The 21,281-nt window shown below is 39.3% G+C and overlaps 1 protein-coding gene across 1 annotated transcript; it reads left to right on the top strand.

The window, feature by feature from the left end:
* The first annotated feature begins 25 nt into the window (after positions 1-25).
* Positions 26-21,256, top strand: idh2 (isocitrate dehydrogenase (NADP(+)) 2). The gene is made up of 11 exons (XM_004553189.5): positions 26-231; positions 4,993-5,084; positions 8,963-9,128; positions 13,913-14,073; positions 14,166-14,309; positions 18,156-18,292; positions 18,520-18,671; positions 18,787-18,899; positions 19,111-19,208; positions 19,295-19,387; positions 20,853-21,256. Exons 1-11 carry the CDS (start codon positions 114-116, stop codon positions 20,935-20,937), a joined length of 1,359 nt encoding a protein of 452 aa, XP_004553246.1. The 5' UTR covers positions 26-113; the 3' UTR covers positions 20,938-21,256.
* Positions 21,257-21,281: the final 25 nt, after the last annotated feature.

The raw sequence follows: 21,281 nt of genomic DNA, 5'->3' as shown, positions 1-21,281 counted from the left end.
GGGCGGTGCTGCTGCTGGTGACTATATTGCAGCGAGCCGCGGAGCGTTTGCCCCCCTCTTTAGCTCTGTTTCGTCGAGCGTTCACCGCAAAGTGTTTTCGGTCGCGGGAAGACATGGCTGGATACTTGAAAGTCCTCAGCTCCCTTTCGAGATCTGCTGGAGCTGCTTTTTCCAGAAACCCGGCGGTGCTTGCGCCGGCTGCAAATTGTCAGACTTTGCAACAAAGAAACTGTAAGTGGAGAGATAGCCGGTTCATCCCGAGCATCATTATGTTGACCGTTAAACTGCAGCTTGACCTGGCCTGGTGTTAACGTGGCCTCTTAAAAAAACAAAACAAAACATGTAGCTCTGGTTGCATTTAGGTGAGCTAATGCAACGTCAGCGTACATAGAAAAAGCCGATATCAGGTTAGCCGGCTATTTTTACGGAGCTAACGTAGCCGTGCTAGCTGACTGTGCCGCTAGCCAAGTAGGATGCGGTTAATACCTTTAATGGTTTCCTGAGCGCAGGGCACCGATACTTTAAATGCCCACGACCGTTAAATGGCCGTTAACATGTTTGAGTTAACGGAGGCTGTTTAATGATAAAAAATGTAAACGTCGAAAAAAAGATGCGTGCAGCCTCAGCGAGACGACCCGTCTTTGTCTTCCTCCATTCAAACTTTGAGGAACCGTGGAGGACAATGTAAAGATATGCGGACTCAAATGAATTAAAACGGATAAACCCTGGCAGGCTTACATACCTTCTACTCTGACCTAGAATATAAGATTCATAATAAAAGTGGCGGTGCAGTGCAAAAGCTGGCAGTTGATGAATTAAGCGAATCTTCCGTTTTTAGCCGTGTTTGCGGATTTATTTATTTTTTTCCAAAGCTGCTAATCTCTGAGGTGGATAATAAAATAACCACGAGAGGAACCCGGTTAAATTCTGTTGTCCAAAAGGATGAGCTGCCCGTCAGCCGTGAGATCGTCAGTGCGTGATTTACTTGGGTGAAACTTTTCCCAAGGTCAGTTACCGCATACGAGTCTCCGCTATGGAGAGCAATGGCTGCCGCCGCTGCTGCCGTATGGCGCTCTCTGTCCTACATTACGCTTCTCATCTGGGTTGCATCCAGGCTGCTGCTCATAAAGACCACATCTCACCCTGCTATTTAGACTGTAAAACACTGTGCGGCTTGTTACTTTTATGTTCCCTCTAAATGTTAACAAACAAGACTCTAAAAATAAATAAAAAGGGAGACCAGGCTGAATGGATTTGTGTTTTTGCGATTCGGAGAGGAATCCTGTTTTATGACGTGCGCTCTGCAGCAATCCCAGATTAAATGCGGCTGAAATTATAAGATATATAAGATAAAAGAACAAAAACGCACTAGCATGACCAGCTACCGTTCATAAAATAGTGGGTCAGCTGAAGGACGCTGTGGCTCAGATCCGATTGAATCACCGGCATGTACCTCTTTGATGGTGGTTAGGGATCATACCCCAGGACTGTTTATTACAGCAACGCCTCCAAACGCTCTTTATCACGAGGATTCTTATAAAGTGATCGCATGATTTGATAACACTTCCACAGTATGATAGAATCGTGTTTCGTTTTTCCGAGGTGTAAAACCTGCGTGACACACTAAAAGTGGAAGATTGACAGTGTTGATTGGTTTCTTTTGTTCCAGCCACAAATTGCATTGTGGTTTAGTAGCACCTCTTTGCTGGTATGCACTTTTTAAAATTTTAACAGCTCTTATAAAGCTGACCCAACATGTCGTTAAACTTGATTTGAATTTCACAATCCCGTGTAATGCTGCTTTATTTGTAAGCTTCAAAGCTTTTGCATTGACCACTGTCTACTATCGTGATAGTGAATGAAAAGTTCATTACCCGAGCCTCGTAAATGCCTTTTCCAAGTATTGGATTAAAACTTGATGTGGGCTAAGGCTTGTCCTACTGTGTTGAAAGTTAACCAGGCGGGACACCTAATCAATGCTTATTCTGTTGATCTCCTTAAGACACACATCATTTTGGATTGTCCTTGACTGCTTGACCGTAATTTCCACAAGGCACCTCACAGTTCAATTTAAAATTAGTACACTGTGCTAAAAATGAAGGGTATTTAAAAGCTCTAAATACTCCAGTCCCACACTGCAGGCTAGGTGAGGTCATTAGTCTTATTGTTTCCCTCCTTTCCACTATTGAACGTCTTCTGGTTCAAAGTCACAGTTTAAAGATTTCTTTTATCACCTGTAAACAACTGATTTCTTTGTCCTTCAAGAAAGAGAAATAATTAAAAAAAAACTCTGAGCCTTCTCAAGTGCATTTTTAGCATTAAAAAAGCCTTATGTGCTTATTTTGAGTCGACAGAAGAGCCAAGTCATTGTGCACGTTTTCAAATGATTATCTTGGTTGCATATTTCTCCAAACACCTGCCTTTGACTTTAGCTACAAGTGGTCGAACAAATCCTGCAGATCTGTCCCCGATGCATGCGCGAGTGATGTGGCATGCAGGCCCACATGACTGTGCTTCAGCTCGCCCTTCAGCCTCCAGTTTGTTGATACGCTCATAAGTTACATAACCTGCTCAGCTCTCTCCTGGGCTCCCCTCCCTCCGCATTGTGAGAGTAAAGTCTTGATATTGCAGTTTTAGGTTGAACAAGTCAGAAATTATGCCTGACAGTAGTTAATGTGTTAACGAAACAATGCTGGAAGAGTCTGTACTCTTCCAAAAGCAGATGGAGGAGGGCAAAGTCTGTTATGGAATTGATTTTTAAAAAAAATCAAATCTTGATTTGCTTATGAAATGTGAGAAAATGGTTAAATTATTTGCAATTTCCTAACCAACCATTAAGACATCAGATTACTTGACTGTGCCCTCTGTCTCTTGGAAAGAAAGCAGCTCTTTCTCATATACAGCCTATACTTTTCCCCATTTTTCTGAAAGAATCACTTAAGTGATTTATTGCAATAGCTTGTTTATTTTGCCAGCAGACTGTTTCAGCTCAAATTGCCGTAAAAGTAATTTCCGGCATGCAATTTTCAAACAGAACTTGGAAATCCATAAAAAGCTTTTCTGTTCGTTTTAACATCGCTGCCAGCTTATTGTTGGGAAGTAACCGAAGTCATATTGATGGATTTGTTTTAAAATAAAACTGCTGACAAGTCATCATCCTAGTTTCCTTTGTTATGTGCCAAAACTGAACATATTTCCTTCTTCAATTTCCAATAGGTTAAGGATTGTGTGATACAGTTGTGTGTCAGAGCCAAAACAACAGCAAGTTAGCAGAACATAATCACTTTTTCACCATTCTTTTACAGACATTGCATTCGTTTCTGTCTGTGTAATATGCTATCCTATAAACATAGTTGTAACATAACACAAAGCCACAACTGTTCTTCCTTAGAGGTCATTTTCAGTGCACGGTCGCCATGTTTCTGTAGTCAGCAGGGTGCGGAGGATAAGAGCAGAGGCTGTTTTGACAGGTGCTACCATGGCTTCAAAATCCCAGCTACATCAGATGTCTTCAGTCTCAGACTAATGCTTGAGTTTTAAATGGATATAATATCTTCCACTCTTAAAAATGTTGGCTGTACCCTGTTTCCATAGGACACCTTGTGTTTACTTGAATTACTTTTAGGGCAGTGGGGGAGCATAAGCTTGGCTTGGGAAATTTGAGTCACTTGATCCTCTGCACCTCCCCCCTGTACTTTCCTATTCACTGAAATGTTCCTGCTGGCAGCACTCGCACACTGAGTAGGCTGAGAGGAGATATGATTAAACATACTAATCCATATCAGTCCTAGTGGACAGAAAAGAAGTAAAGAGACAGTCTTAAAAAGTCAGTGTAAAAATAAAGCACTTTGTTTTCTAATGAGGTTTGATGGTTTTAAGAAAACCTACAAATAAATTATTATTTTTACCTGTAAGAACATATGCATTTCTCAAAATAAAGAATGGCTTTAGAGTAAACCAAAACTTGCTCTAATCAATAATATTTGGTCTTTTATTGAAGTGGTGTTTCTCTAAAATGGCTATTTACCGTGTGGTCAGTTGGCTATTCATGCTAACTACAAACAAGGATGTGTCAAGAAGTATTGAATGGAGCTGTAGTGATTAGCTCATAGAAAATAAAATGTCCAAATTTTTCAGTAATTTTGTTTTATTTACATAGCCCCAAATCACAGTAGTCACCCTAAGGCGCTTTATATCATAAGGTAATGATGCTACAATAATGCGAGAAAACTCCAAGAATCAAATGACGCCCTTTGAGCAAGCACTTGACAACAGTGGGAAGGGAAACCTCCCTTTTAACAGGAAGAAACCTCCAGCAGAACCAGGCTCCTGGATGACTTCCTATATAATCTTTATATATTATCTGTATAGCAAACTAAACATTAAACTAAAAAATCTCATCGATCCAAAAGATACACCGAACCATATGCTCTAGTTTAAAATAAACAGTTTAGATTCACACTCTGTTACATGCAAAGATTTTCTATAAGTTTTCTTGCCAGAAATTGCCAGTTACATTTTTAACTTTAAAAAAAAAAAAGTTCCTTTTTGTGGTTCACTTGGCCCAGTTTAGAAGGGAGTTGCATTTAGAGTCAGTATAAATCTGGAGCCATGGATTTTTAGAAATAACCTTCAACATAACATACCAAATCTAAATAAGCACAAATGAGAGATGTCATGCTTCCAGATCCAGGGACTCTCTTCATGCATGTTTTGGATGGAAATTTGAGCTGTGGTTGATGCGAGGAGTCTGCTCTTGTGGATGCAAAATAGAAATAGCCTTGGGTCCAAATTGATTTCAGCTTTTCGTAGCTTTTAAACACATTTAGGATTAAACATTAAATTTTTAAATGTTGGTCTGACCAGACGGGTTTTCATCCTCTTGAGCATAATTCATTTCCTTTTCTTTTTTCCCCTTGATTAATGCATTTATTCTATGATTGGCACACAGCAGTCTCATGTTTTTTGTACTTCACGTTTTATTTTTGACAGATGCCGACAAACGCATCAAAGTGGCGAACCCAGTGGTGGAGATGGACGGAGACGAGATGACCAGGATCATCTGGGAGTTCATTAAAGAGAAGGTGATAAAGTGGCATCCAAGGTTGAAGGGGGAAAACTGAGCCCATGCAGCCTGACTGGCAGGCTGGCAGGTGGCTGTGTGGGAAGTGTTATGTAGAGGATTATGTATGTGTGTTGGGGAGGGGCTTTGGTAATTCAGTGGCTGATTTTCTCCAGAGAGAGCAGATGTTGTTGGCTCAGGAAGAAAACGCAGAATAGCATGAGGTTCAATCATTGAATGTTTTTGACAGCTGATGAGCAGTTTTGTCTTGTTAACAATCAGTGATCCCAAAGTACATTTTATCGGTTTTTTAGGTACTCTCAAAGGGAAAATGGTACATTTAATTATTCCCTAAAGTCATGCAAATTAAAACTCAGGTCTTTGTGATACAGGCTAGGGGATCTTTAAAATGCTGGTGAAAAAATATCTTCGGGGCAGAACATTTCTGGCTGTTTACACAACGCTCGCTTGCTTGTCAAGTTGTCTTTTAAGATTTTGATGGGGTGCTGAATATGACAGTTAATTGGCTGTTTGGTCCAATCAAAGCCAATTCTATTCATAGTTTCTAAAAGATGTCACATACTTGCAGAAATATCTGTCTGGATTGCAAAACCAGGGTTAATGCGACTCAGTTTTACTGCATTTGTGTAGCCAAACTGATGGGTAGTTGCTCATGTGAATGGCAATGCTTGCAAGCAAACCTTGTCTCACCATGCCATACATGCATGCAGTCAGCCACACCAAACCCACCTTCATCAACAGCACCCCAGGTTGTTAATTGTAGTTGATGTTAGCTACAGGACAGGTTTACCTGCCATTTGATTCAAGTTATGAGATATATATTAATGCCATTAAATATTGTTTATCTTAGCTAACCAGAATGTCACAGATTGATGTTTGTCAGCAAACATTGGCTTATTTTCCCTCACCTTTGCTCTGACAATATCATTAACCTCCAACACAGCAGCACAAACGACCCGTCCAGGTTTAAAGTGAATTTAACTGTATGCATCTCTGTACACTGTCATCCTAGGCGCAGTGTGAGAAGACTCACTGCAGTGAGTGTTGAATATGGATTACAGTTTCCCACAACTTGCAGTTTGTCCGCATATATTTCTTTTTCTTGGAAGGTGCTCTAAATACCCATGGCTAGAAATTGATGGAAATTTTATAGGATTGTGCTTTAGTTCTCTGGCATGTCCACGATTGGCTGGTGTGTTGTAACAGTGTTTTGCCCTCCGGATCCGATCCTATGACAGAAAACTGTTGTTGGTTCAGTGTGTAAAATATCGCCACTAGAAATCTGAATTCTGTCTTCTTCAATTCAAATGCATAATCCTAGCTATGGTAGGACAAACAAGTCTGTCTACACTTTAACTATAGGGAGTGGAGCCTGGCAGTCTGGTGTTTATGTCGGTTGTCAATATGCCAGGTGTCTGCGTCTATTTACTCTGGAGGAGGCTGTAAAACTTTGTGATAGGAGCCCGTTATATGATGATGCTTCCACTTACTGGCTCCCAAGCCTATCTTTTTTTAAAAAATTTTAATGGGTTCTTTCTAAGATTCTAAGAATCTTTTCTGTTAAGTAACCTGGATGATTTCCACGTTAAATATGTTCTTAAGGCTGCCTGATAGTTTGCTGATTTCATTCTGATCATTTTATTAATATAGCAAACAGGGCTATGTTTATACAGCAGTTTTCACTATCTAGAGAAAACAAACACACCCTGGAACATAATAATTTCAATTAGGCTTGGGGAATTGATACAGCGTGATATTGCTTTTTTTTTGAGACAATATTGTATTGCTACAGGGGCACCAAATTGATATTTCATACTTGATAAGATTTATATTGTATTGACTAAATTAAAATACTCTTGCAAGACTACAAAACAAGCGGGCTCATCTCATGCAGCACCACCCTGACACAATGTTAGCTGACCAAACTTGCATTAAATTGGCTCAACTGAAAACCCATCCAACACTGGGCACGCTTTGCTTGACAAAGCTACCTTCTAAATCAGTGCAATGGCTCAGTCACATGAGCAAACTCCTTGCTTCTATAAAAAATAAATAAATTGGTGGCTGCCTGGTGATTTTACTGGTGAATAGTTATTTACAGTTAATTGCAGTTTTCACAGTATTAGCTGTGTATTTACAATTAGCTGCTGTATTATCAGAAACTTGACCCCATTCAGTTATAGATTGATGGCAGACTGACTCTTTCTTATTTTGCATTTTGCAGGTTTTAGTGACAGTGTTGGTGTGCTTGATGATCTCATTTTGCAGGAAAAAAATAACTGATATAATCTTATTGGATAAAACTGATACTGACAATGTTTAACTTTGATATGTTGTTGCAATACTTTGTGATTTTTAACATTCCACAATATTTTGCATATTGCAAAATGTTAAACATTACTATCATATTGTGAGTGAAGTATTGCGATATCGTATTGTGGAGTACCTCGTGATTCCCACCTCTAACTTCTATATGCTTTTAGTGGTCTGAAAATTTTGAAGTCTTGAACACCTAATGCCAGGGGTCAGCAACATTTAACACCCAAAGAGCCATTTGGACCTGGTTTCCACGCAAAAGAAAAAACTGGGAGCCGCAAATACTTTTTGACATCTTAAATGAAGATAACACTGTATATATTGTTTTTTACCTTTATGCTTTGTGTGAACAACTAAGGTGTGTTGCTTATGAAATCCATGAAGTGCTACAAAGAAAATTACATTTTATTTATGTAATTAACACATTTTGAACTCTTAAAGAAATATAACAAAAGGAAAGACACCAACCTGAACTAAAAGGATCCATGTAGCAAACAAAAACTGTTTTGAGCTGCCACCCTTATATCGCTTTTGGGCTTTTGGAGCCTTGACCTGACTTTTAAAAAATAATTGAAAAAAAGCACTATGTTGCTAAAAAATGAAAAGTAGATATTTGCAAAATTCTGCCTAAATATGTATTTTACCAGGTTAATGTGTGTAGCGGGGCGTGGTCTGCAGCGGCGCTGCAGGGGAGGCGGAAGCACCTGAGCGGCACCCGCAATCACGCCTCGACACCTTAACATCTGCGCTATCTCTGCTGCTGTTGGTATATGTCGGGCTGTGAGCTACAGCAACCGTGTGTGAAAAGTGGTCAATAAAGAGATGCTGAAAAGCATGTTCATGGTAACCTCGTCGGGTCTGCCGTGATATGTTTACAATGGGACTTCTGCTCCTGAACCTCTGCACATATCCCATATGAGCACAGCGTCTGCAAATCGGGGCTGTACGAAGTCACTTTCATCTTTACGCAGGACTGTAAGCTGTCATCTGTGAGGCGTGAGCGGTGTTTTTTTTTTTTTAACATAGTTCACGAAGGAGAATAGCTGCTGACATAATGTGGATCTGAAGATCCATATTTGGCCTACCTGAAATGCACGGCGTTTCGGCGGGTACACTGGCTTCCGCGAGTGTGACGCTTATTTTGAGCAATGAAAAAATAATAAAATATAATTTTATTTCTATATTTCAACATCACAATCTTCCAATTTAGAACTACAAGTTTTTTTTTTTTTTTGTTTCTTTTTTTTTTTTTTAAAAAGAACTAACATAAATAAAACTCACTTCAGCTAAATACTGCGTCTCTGGAGCCGCAGGTTGCCGACCCCTGACCTAATGCATCACTTTACAGTACAGTACACTAATGCAGTATTGTTATAACAGTATCTGTTATGCATCAGTGTTTACAAGCAGGTGGTAAGATCTTTTGTGACACATTTGCAAGGCTGCATTTCTGTTCAGACATTACTCTGTCCGTACCTGGTTTTGCATTGTTGGTGCCTTTTTTTTTTTGGGGGGGGGGGGTAGTGCCTTTTAATTAATTAATTTTAATTTTTGATTGTTTAGCTCATCCTGACCAATGTTGATGTTGAGCTGAAGTACTTCGACCTGGGTCTGCCATACCGTGACCAGACTGATGACCAGGTCACCATCGACTCCGCCCTGGCTACCAAGAAGTACAGCGTAGCGGTTAAGTGTGCCACCATCACACCTGACGAAGCCAGAGTTGAAGGTCTTTGCCAAATCTTTAATCGCCAATTATTAATTTCTAGTTTCAGAGCACTTTAGACTTAAGATTTTCATTCTCTCAAAGTGATTGCTACATTAATTCTGCATATTTTTGAATACAGCGCTGTAGGGCTGCAACCCAAGATTATTTTTGTAGTCGATTAATCTGCCAATTTTTCTTCGATTAGTCAACAATTGTTTGTTGTAGTAATTAGTAGGGGTGCAACGATACACAAAATTCACGGTTTGGTTCGATACTTTGGTGTCACGGTTCGATATTTTTTTCGATACAAAAAATGTTCATGCTCTTTTTAATTTGTCATTTATTAAAATGACAAATTAAAAAGTTTTTAAATTTAATGTTGCTGAAACAACAAAGGGATAAAATAATAAATCTATCTTATCGAGAAATCACTCATCTTTGGAAAAGAGAGTTTATTACAGAGAAATGGCTCTTTCCAAAATAAAAGCTATACTATACACTTCTTCTGGGCTATATTCTCAGCAGCATATTAAACATATCACGTCCCCATAAGGAGAATCATGTGCTAACGGCTGTCTAAATGACTCAGGTAAAGTTTGTAGCATGCGTGCTTGTTGTTTTTGTCTGCTTCCACTTGCACTAGGATGATGTCGGTGTAAATGTGCAGTCATATTCATTGTGTTCCCACTAGTGCTGTCAGCGTTAACCTGAAATGACATTAACGCCACAACATGGCAAATCTCCGTTAACGAGCATGGGGCTGGACGGTGTCAACACGTTAACGAGCAAACTGCGCTAACGCAGTAGTTCCCACCGATGTAATTGAGCATTGCGTGGCTCATCCAACATACTGTTTTACTTTAGTCCATGACGCGCTTACCTTCAGGGTCATGCTTCACATGAAGACCAAAATAGTTCCAAAGGCCAGATCTGAATGAGGGTGGGGGAGGTTCAATTTGCCGTGTTGCAACGAGCTTAGCTTCTGTCTCGCTAGCTTGCCCTGCGCTCAGTGGATCTGCGCTCGACAGTGCAGCCTAGGCGGAGTAGTCGAAGGCAGACCCACTGAGCTCTCAACACAGACAGCATCTTCAGAAGAAAAGTTGATAAAGTAAATTAAAAATTTTGTATTGTTCGATACATATGCGTACCAAACCAAAAGCACTGTATCGAACGGTTCAATCCCCTAGTAATTAGATATGTTTTTGACATCACTCAATAAGACTGTCAAATAAAAATGAAAAAAATAAAAAATATCAAGTAATATTATTAAATAGTAGTATTTGTGCTAGTAGTATTTTAAACAAAAAACAATGTGATAGTAGAAAAGCAAAGTTGGCTGAGGTCTAAGTTCAAATAAAGCTTCAAATGAAATCAAAAAGATTTTTTTTTCCAGTCAAAAAAAAAAAAGTTTACAGATGGTTCAGTTCATGAATTCATGATTGCAGTGGACATGCTCTGGAGTGAAGCTTGCTCTTATCTTTGAGAATATGTTATCAGCTGTTCATAACAATGCTAAAAATGCTCTCTGTCATGACTTCAGCCATTTGAGAGGCGCATGAGCGTCTTTACAGCACAAACTCATCTGTATGCCTTAATACTAGTAAAACCGAACAAAGCAAAATTACTAATCACAAATTTGGTTCTATATCATAGTTTCTTAGATGGTGTCGTGTTCGATGACAATCAAAAAGTTTAAGTAATTAAATAATAAATGACTAAGTAAATAATTAATTATTGATATGCTCCAATAGAGCAGGGCGATATGGCCAAAAATATTTATCACGATATATATTTGAAAATTTGCGATAACGATATAACCGATGATATAATTGATGCGAGACAAAATACAACTCCACAACATTACTAGCGCAAAAAGACAACCTTCCATTTATTTTCACTTAAACAAGAAGCTGGTTTTTATGTACATTAAAGCTTTATAAAAATGTAACAGTGCAAATGCAAATTCCTTGCTGAAAGTTTAACCAAAAGGCATTTCCAGTAGAAATGGGCTGACATAGCCATGTATAATATCCACTGAAGTTAAAAAGAGGTGCTTTGCAACATTAAACTGCAGTGTGCAGTACGTATTTTTCGGACCGTAAGGTGCACGGGATTATAAGGCACATTAAGCGAAACAAAGCAGTCAGATAAATCAAACTTTATTAAACTCATTCTTCTTGCTTCCTCCACTTCTGTACCATTGATTCATTAATGTTGAATTCTCTGGCAGCTGCTCTATTCCCATGTTGTTGCAGTATATTAATGACTAACCTCGTATTGTGGATGGATTATCTCAGTTGTTCTCCTGACTGAAGTTTGGTCCGTTTACAGTATCCTGCCATGCGATTGCATTTGTCTCTAACCATGAAGAACCTTCACGTTAACTTTTATAAGTGGAAAAGTGTTAGTGTTCGTCCTCCAGCTTCACTGTTTATGTTATGCTAACATAGCTGTGTCGCTAGCGATCACGTAGCACATCATTATATACCAGCTAGCCCAACTTCAGTAACCCTACAAACGTCACTGCTGTTTAGTTTCCTGTCTTCATTTATGTTGGAAGTGATAGCAGAGCTGTACGTTTGATTTTTTTTCAGAAATCTCTCCGTCAGAACATGCAATATCATGCTTAGGTAACTAGCGAAACTAGCGAGCTAACTTCCGCTAGCTTCCTGCTAACTTCTAACTCCGTTAAATGTAATAACTTTTGTTTTCATGGATGCCTGGAAGTTAAACTTTATAGTTACACCTGGTAAAGCAGCAATGCTGATCGTTTTATTAAAGATGAAAGAATTTAGACAGTTTTTAACTCTAAGTGATGCTGCAGTGTTGTTTGACCTGAAGCATACGGAGTTTAGGACCCAGATTACTCCCAGATTTAAGAGCATCTTAGTCCGACAAATATGACAATAACAACGGCCGCTTGCATGTTCTGCAAAAAAATGTGCTTTGTTGTGTATCTGACGGACAAACACCAAACCAGTTCCACATCACTGAAGTTGCACCATTTTTACAAACCAATTCTGGTTCATCTGTTTCACTCAACAATCGGCCATGTGCGTATGAAAACAAAGGCACTGCGCATGCGCGTTTTACTCCCATTCTATCGCGATATTTCATTTTCCTATCGTTGCCTAACATTATACCGGTATTACCGTGAACGGTATAATATGGCCCAGCCCTATGCTCCAACCCACGGATTAAAAATCTAACATTAGTTGAAGAGGTTTAGTACTCGGAATAAACCCTAATATAACGCGGGTGGGGGGACTAGAAGACGGTGTAGATACTCCTATTTAATGGTTTACTCATTTCACTCATTAGCTAACAAAACTGAAACGGTGTTTGCTTAGCAAGCATCATCCTGAGGAGTTTCCGACAGGTAAGCTAACACAAGCATTACTGAACAAACATTAAAATAAGGTATCAACCCAACGCACTTAACACCCTAAAACTGATCCATTCAGTGTTAATGTAACAGCTCTAGGTTGCTGGTGCTCTAAATGCTCGTGCACTGCAGTTGTGCTGTCGTGGAAGGAAAGCTAAACTTTGCACTTTGTTTGTTTTCTGTGAAATGCTTTTACGTTCAAAAAAAAAAAAAAAAATCTCCATTTTCATTTTCCCGTTCCACTACATTCTCCTTCGTTAGTATTGAATAATAATAATGGATTGGATTTATATAGCGCTTTTCAAGGCACCCAAAGCGCTTTACAATACCACTATTCACCTGACACTTGACACCTGAGCAGGTGGAGTTGCAGCTGTTGTAGTCGTGAAATCTGTTTCCATTTCCAACGCATCCGGTCCAAATGAATTCTTTGCATTTTTTTATCACTGGAATCATAGTAGTACTTCACACAGTTGCCATTGCATCCACCTTCAGCTCTTTTTAGGAGGCAAGCTTTAGATGCTGTTCAGAGAAAATAATAATGATAATAATAATGGATTAGATTTATACAGCGCTTTTCAAGGCACCCAAAGCGCTTTACAATGCCACTATTCATTCACTCTCACATTCATACACTGGTGGAGGCAAGCTACAGTTGTAGCCACAGCTGCCCTGGGGCAGACTGACAGAAGCGAGGCTGCCATATCGTGCCATTGGCCCCTCTGGCCATCACCAGTAGGCAAGTAGGGTAAAGTGTCTTGCCCAAGGACACAACGACCAGGACAGAGAGCCCAGGGATCGAACCGGCGACCTTCCGGTTACAGATGCGATTCCCAACCCCCTGAGCCACGGTCGCCCCGTGAATGCAGTCTTGGCAGACGATATAGGTGATACTGCCCCCATAGCTTCCTGTGTACAAAAACACATTTACGTGGTATTAGTGTATAATGCATTGACAATACAATTCCGCATCGACGACTTTTTAAAGTGGCAATTTTGGGCTTAGTAGATATAGATTAAAAGCAGTGTGAATGGGCACACGTTGTTTAATAAGGCACGTTAAGTGATTAATAAAACCTTCCTTTGACAGGAGGCAGATTGCTTTGAAAAAAAAAAAGCCTTCACAGACTAAGATGTCAAGCATCTCTTGTTTCACTTTGTATACCTGTATGCCTTTTTAGAGGATTAATAAAATTAAAAAGAAAAATCATCCCCTACAGGATGGCTACAAATTCAGTTAAATTGTTTATTAATGCATGTTTTCCACAAGTACCCTTTGTAAAAAGGTAGCAACGGGTGTTTTCCCCATATGAATGCAGCTATGATCTTGTAAACTGCAAAGCTAAATAGGTGTTTACCAACACTGCACATGCGTGAATGATTGACTTGCCTATAATTTTTGTTTGTTTTTTATATAAAGAGTTTAGCCTGAAGAAGATGTGGAAGAGTCCCAACGGCACCATCAGGAACATCCTGGGCGGCACAGTCTTCCGTGAACCAATCATCTGCAAGAACATTCCCCGGCTTGTTCCTGGCTGGACACAGCCCATTACCATTGGCAGACACGCCTTCGGTGATCAGGTGGGGCTTGATTTTGTTTATTTGTTTTTCCCACATTTTGAGCCAGAAGTACTAAATATCTTTCTGTCTAACTTTCTGTGTTTCTTCTACAGTACAGAGCAACAGACTTTGTTGTCGACCAGCCCGGCAAATTCAAGATAATCTTCTCACCTGCTGATGGCAGTTCAAACAAGGAATGGGAGGTCTTTGACTTCCCTGCAGGTGGCTGTGGAATGGGCATGTACAACACAGATGAGGTTAGCAGATACTTCTACTTAAAGAAAACATGCAGATTTTGGTTGTTTTTGTTGTTTAAATTCTTAGAAAATCACAACAAAACTGTAGTCGGCCCGTCGGTACGAGCCCACATTTGTTTCTATTCATGTGTGTTTTGTTTGAGGGCTGTTTTCCACTGGCTAATATTTACAGTAGTAGTACCCTGTTGTGTGTTTAAAAAATTCACAATAAACAACAGTTCCCGCATTTATCTTGAAAAATGACCCAGCCGACTCGTGCCAGTGTGGCTAAATAATCATCAACAACAACAACAAACAACTTTAACAGATGTGGGCCCTGTGCTTCGTACGTCGCTTACTACATCCAAGATCAAATGAAACATCCAAGACCAAATCATCGCGCTAACTCTGAGCTCGCTATTCCGGTTCCCCGAACACACCTGTTGTTGACGATTAGTATAGCTGGATGAAGTAATGTGAGATCACTGGGTGGCCCAACAGGGGCTACGCATCGATAGTAGAAACATTGATCGGCAACCCTTTGATTGGTCGGCGAAAATGTCGAAGGAGCGCGCTCGGTGTTTTTCGGCAGCAGAGCAAGAACTCTTGAGTGAGGGATTTCAGGAGTTTCAGAGTTTAATTAAAACGCAAGGGAACACTGCAAAGGCTGCAAAAGCAAGGAGAGAGGGCTGGCAGAAAGTTGCTGACAAATCAAACTCGTAAGTAATTCAATAATAACAATAATAATGGAGTGGATTTATATAGCGCTTTTCAAGGCACCCAAAGCGCTTTACAATGCCACTATTCATTCACTCTCACATTCACACACTGGTGGAGGCAGCTACGGTTGTAGCCACAGCTGCCCTGGGGCAGACTGACAGAAGCCAGGCTGCCATATCGCGCCATCGGCCCCTCTGGCCAACACCAGTAGGCGGTAGGGTAGATTTATCATATCACACCATATTATCCAATATTATATTACATTATATTATATTATAATATGTTATATTATATCCCCTTTCACATTAGAGCCACAACAGGACCCACTAGAACATGGGAACAAGTAAAAGTGAAATATAAGAATATTCTACAGAATGGTAATATTTATCACTTATATTGCTTGTCGTCTCTTGGAAAGAGACCCTGGAATACTCTGTTTGTTTGTTCATAACAGCAACCAAGAAAAGGGCAGAGCAAAAAAAAAGACAGGTGGTGGTCCTGCACCCCCTCGTCAACAAGTTGGTTAAGTGAATAATACCCTCACGGGAAAATCGATATCTCTCTATGAGCACACTGTCGCGCTGAGCTAAAGGATCCTGTCTGTCCCGCAATATACGCTGAATTCTGAGGACTCTCCTTATCAATCTTGCACCTTCCGCAATGGGTTGCTCGCGTAAACGGACAGGATATGACTGCGACAGACTTCCCAAATCCACCTTCGCTTTTATAGCCGTGGTCTCTCATCTTGATTACACGAAGTAATTTACAATTACTACTCTGAAATATGAATTACATCTGTAATAATCACATACATGTAATAGAATGTTAATAGTACATTTCCCTTTTTTAGGGAATGACCTGTATGTATCAAGTGCTGCATTATCTTTAGTTACATTGATAATATTTATTTATGGTGAAACAGTGGTGGAATATCGCTGTTGCTTTCGTATGAATGACGCGGACATACCTGCGTGGCCGCGATCTAATCCTGTTTACATAAAGTAAACCTGCTCCCCAGCAGGTTTACGCTTACGGCTCTGTTGCTATGACAGCAAGTCCCGGATGGGCTTCGGGGAACCGAACGATCCAGGATCACGCGAAATCGTCAACAATCTCATCCAGCTAACTCACTTAGCGCGGTACGAAGAACAGGCCCCAAGTGTCCATAGCTAGTAACAAAAGAGAAAAGCTTCTTCATGTGAGTAAGATCTTGGTGTTAATGAATTCCTGCCTGTTAATGAAACATTGCTGTTGATGGCCAGGGGCTACCAAACGTTGTGCCCTGAGTTTGACTGAGCAGGAAATTTAAATTGGAGCTATAAAATATTAGATTTATGTGGCAAAATACAATGTCATATTATGCTCTTTTAGTTAGCAAAATGTACTGCTTATGGCAACATTTTTTTGAATATTTTGGGCGACCAATTGCAATCTTACACATGGGTTCAGGCAGAAATGTGAATACCAGCAGGACGAGTGAAGTTGTGACAGAACTAGGAAGGTCCAAACTGAAGAAGGACAAAGGAAAGAGCTTGTTCCTAGAAAAAGGCCTCTGTTACATGAATGTGGTTTTGAACCTTCTTCCACGGACCTGGAAACTGTATTTTTGTAAATTATACAGCGCATCGGTCTCCACAATGGGCTTAAACACCATAAACTTCTTCTAACACCTACGTGAGAACCACGGGGACATGCAAAGAAAGAGTAGGACCATCAAATGTTCAAAATATTAGAAATACTGCTATACCATAAACTTTAAAATACAATGTTTACATTTGGTGTTATAAAGCAATATTATATGTTTGGCCTGTAAAGTGTTTTATATTACTGAAATGTTTACCATTTTAATATTTTTACATTCTTAAACATTTGCCCAGAAGTTCTAAAAGGAACATATAAAACATATACATATAAATGAGAACCTTTAATTATTTTTAAGAATATAATATAAAAGGTAAACAATGTAAATACATGGACATTTTCATATAGTGAAAAGAACAGCTGATGGTATTTCAAATTGGAGGCAATATAACCTCAATAATGTCACTAGATTTTAAGAAAGTGTCCAATAGTAATTTTTCTAATGTTACAGAGAAAAAATATAGAACAACATTTGATTGGTTCTTGAAATTAAGCATTGTAGGCTTAAATGAGCAGCATTTTCAATGAGCTATTGTCATTGATGACACACTACCTAATTTGAAGTGCGACTCTTTAAAAAAGCAGCATTATAGTACCATGTTAGTGAAACAAGTCAAATATAAACACACGAGTAGCAGAAGTAGTGTTTTTCCCTGAAAAATGTAAGCAGTAGTGTGAGATGCCTGCTTAACGCACCGGTTAAACAACAACTGCAATAAGTTGATCGAGTTGAAACGAGTTACTCCTTACTGATCATATTGGGGATTTTTTCCCCTCAAGTAGTGGAACACGTTTGTAAAATATGCAAGAGAGTGTTCCCCCTAAAGGTAGCAATGCTACTATTTCAACAAAGTACTGTACTTTGTTAAAGTAGCTCCTTTTAGGTGCACAATTGCTACTGGAGGCTAACACGTGGCTCTCGCGTGTCAGACCTGTCTGGGCTTGACTGGTTATACAATAATATCGCAACATGACGTTTTTATTGGATGTAAAAATTTATACCAGCATTATTGTGGATGATATCTTAGAACACGGGTCTATTTAGGGTGGCGTGTAAGCAAATGAGAGTACAGGTCTGGTTTTTAAACTTTGCTTGCTCTTTGGTGTAGGCTTCAAATATTTTTTTTCATTGGTTTCTTAAAAAATAGAAGAATTTGTATAAAATTTGGTATTGCAACATCCAGATGGTGTTAAAAGATTTGCTTAATTCTACGCCATAGTTATTTAACATCTGGGTTGTGTGTATTATTGTCCTCATATTGTCTGAACTCTCAAATAAGCTGCTATTGAGTTGTAAAATGCACACCGCAGTCTCTGCAGTCCTCTATCGTCGTTTCAACTCTCTTTGCTACTGTTTTGTTTGCCTTCATCAGCACGGGTCTGTTTGATTTTACAACATCAGAGGTCATCGCAAATGACTTTCAACTTGATAAGGGGAAGGTTGTTAGCCCCTGTTCAACTGATAAAGCCTTCATGAACTGTTTGTTTCTTTATTCCCTTCATCAGTCTATTACAGGCTTTGCACACAGCTGCTTCCAGTACGCTATTGGCAAGAAGTGGCCCCTGTACATGAGCACAAAGAACACCATTCTTAAAGCCTACGACGGCAGATTTAAAGACATCTTCCAGGATATCTTTGAAAAGTGAGTGTCTTCTAGCTTTCTGCTTATGTGTGCACATTTATCAATGACCCATTTGTCCAGTGTCATTTGCACAATTATTGTTAAATCAACAAATGCATTTAATTTAAGCTCAAATTAATTAGTATTAATCTAATTAGTATTTGGTCCAACATTTATAACCATTTTATCACTTTAATGTTCTTTTTAAGAAAAAGAAAAAAACTATCTTATTGTGTTGTCTTCTGCAGGAATTACAAGCCAGAGTTTGACAAACTGAAGATCTGGTATGAGCACAGGCTTATCGACGATATGGTCGCCCAGGTGCTGAAGTCTTCCGGAGCCTTTGTGTGGGCTTGCAAGAACTATGACGGAGACGTTCAGTCCGACATCCTTGCGCAGGGTGAGATATTCGGAAAACATCACTGTCATAAAACACTGAAACCTGCAAGCATATGAGGCGCGTGCCAGTTTTTGGGTAGTTGCACTAAAAGAAGATGGTGCGTTTCCTGTTTTAGGCTTTGGCTCTCTGGGACTCATGACATCAGTTCTTGTCTGTCCTGATGGCAAGACTATTGAGGCTGAGGCAGCCCACGGCACTGTGACCAGGCACTATCGTGAGCACCAGAAGGTTAGTAACCACCAACCCTGTGGGGTCTGTGTTAGTAATCTTAAGTTTCTGCTTGCATAGGCAGTGTCATCTGTAGAGCTACATTGCCATCTTGTGGTGAAGAATGTAATGACAAGTGTCTGCAGACGCTCAGATCTATTAAATATTTGATGCTGCAGTTGATATGTTTAGTAGTTTTTAATGCACACAGTGTCTCCATCTCTGCTTTCAGGGTAGGCCAACCAGCACTAACCCCATTGCCAGCATCTTTGCCTGGACCCGAGGCCTGGAGCACAGAGGGAAACTTGACGGCAACCCTGACCTCATAAAGTAAGAGAGGTTTAATATTTCAGGAAACTTACTCATGCTAATGTGAAATGTGACCTTTTTTAATAAATGTCTGCATTTTTCTGCAGGTTCGCCCAGACACTGGAGCAGGTGTGTGTCGCGACTGTAGAGAGTGGTACTATGACCAAGGACCTGGCAGGTTGCATCCACGGCCTGTCCAAGTAAGTTTATTTCCCTGCTGACACCTTAGTTTGCAGTGTAGTTGCAGACTTACTGAAATCACAGTATATATACTCAATAATCATTTTGTTAGATAGTTTTTGCTGCTGGAGTTCTGCTTTGCTTCAGAACACTGGAAATATTAAGTAATATATATGAACATTACCACGTTCACTGCAGAACACATTTAATTGATAAATCATTTTAAACTCAACCAATCTAATCAACTAGTTTTACTTTAACCATGTGACATTAAGGGTTTACTGCTTAACCTTTACATTTATTATGTAACAACGGAATAGGATTGAAGGAAGTCTTGATTACCCTAACAAATAGTTGATCAACAAAAGTAATCTGTAGCCATTTTTAATTTTGTTAAATCAAAAATGCCAAACGTGTATCATCTTCAGCATCTAAGGACTTGCTGCTTGTTATTTTTATTATTGCATCAAATAATTTGAAGATATCATCTTGAGCTTTGAGAACTAGTGGCATCCATTTTTCACTGCTGGATGAGATTTTTATAAAACACACAAATTTTCACAGGAGAATTTGCAGATTCATCAGTCATACAAAAAGTCATCAGTTGCTGCATTGATTTTGAAGGATGCTGCCATTCAGGCCTTGGTGCATCTTTATGTTTTGGGACATTAAGCCTATGATGGCAGCCAGAAAATGAATAAGGTTTGACGCTATGGCTTTAATCTTTAATTATTGATAATCGTGTGGATTTAACCTCAAGTTAAACCCAAGACAGCATTTAATCTTTGCCCTGATTCTGACCTGCACTTTATATAAACTTGTCCTCATCTTCCGGAATATTTGCGAGGTTTTAGGCCTCTGCCAGTTTTCATTACTATATATTTTTCAGCAACTTATTTAAAAAGAAAAACACAATTTAAATTTCACTTTCAAGGTTGACAAAAAGCAAGATTTATTTATTTTTTCTAGGATGGCTTTTAAAGTCAATCAAGGGAATATTAAGTGTGTTTTAATTAAGTGAACGTTTCTGATTTGTAATGAACAAAATAAACTTCACATGTAACGCAGGATTTTCCAAATGCATCTGCTTAAGAATGATTTATGTCGAGCTTGTAAAATGTTTACTCAAGACTTCTGTAGCCTTGTCATCTAGTTCCTCCACGCTTTCGTGCACATTTAGTGTATATACTTATCTGTTTGTTGCATTGACTCATTTGTTTGCTTGAAGGCATTGCGGTTTTCTCATCTGCCGCTGAATGAATGCTTCATATAATACGCTGTTGTCTAAAAGCTACATGCAAAATGAAACGGGCACAACCTTGTAGTACTCAGTTGTAGTCTGTTTAATCATGATATGTAAAATGTATTATTTTAATAATCCCTGTGTAACTAACCAACAGCATTATCTTGTTTGTGTTGCTTGCATGTTTTTACGCTTTTGTTTTTCTGTTGACTTTTCTGATGTGCCGCGTCCTGTCTTTTCAGTGTCAAGCTGAACGAGCATTACGTCAATACTACAGACTTCCTCGACGCCATCAAGACAAATCTGGATAAGGCCCTTGGAAAGTGAAGGACTTGAAAGAATATGATAAGCACGAAGATGGCAATGTCACTCTTCTGTTTTTGTACCTCATTTTTAACTTAAAGGTCAATAAATCCACTCGCAATTTAATCAGAAGGAGAAGAAAGTACTGTCTATAGGATTACGTAGTTCTCTTAGGTTTTTAAATCGTTGAGAATTGTCCTTTGAACCTCATGCCTCCCTTACTGTCTGTCCCATTACTTGCAGGGTTTTATTTTTGTAATGTGAAGTATTCAGTACTATGTAATGCCTTGGGCAAGACTGAAGCCTGTGTCACACACACTTGCCAATAAATCTTTTAAACCACTGTTTGTGTTTTGCGTCTGTACAAA

The sequence above is a fragment of the Maylandia zebra genome, linkage group LG7, assembly GCF_041146795.1.
Source record: "Maylandia zebra isolate NMK-2024a linkage group LG7, Mzebra_GT3a, whole genome shotgun sequence".
Classification (NCBI taxonomy): Eukaryota; Metazoa; Chordata; class Actinopteri; order Cichliformes; family Cichlidae; genus Maylandia; species Maylandia zebra.
This window is presented reverse-complemented; position numbering and strand designations above follow the sequence as displayed.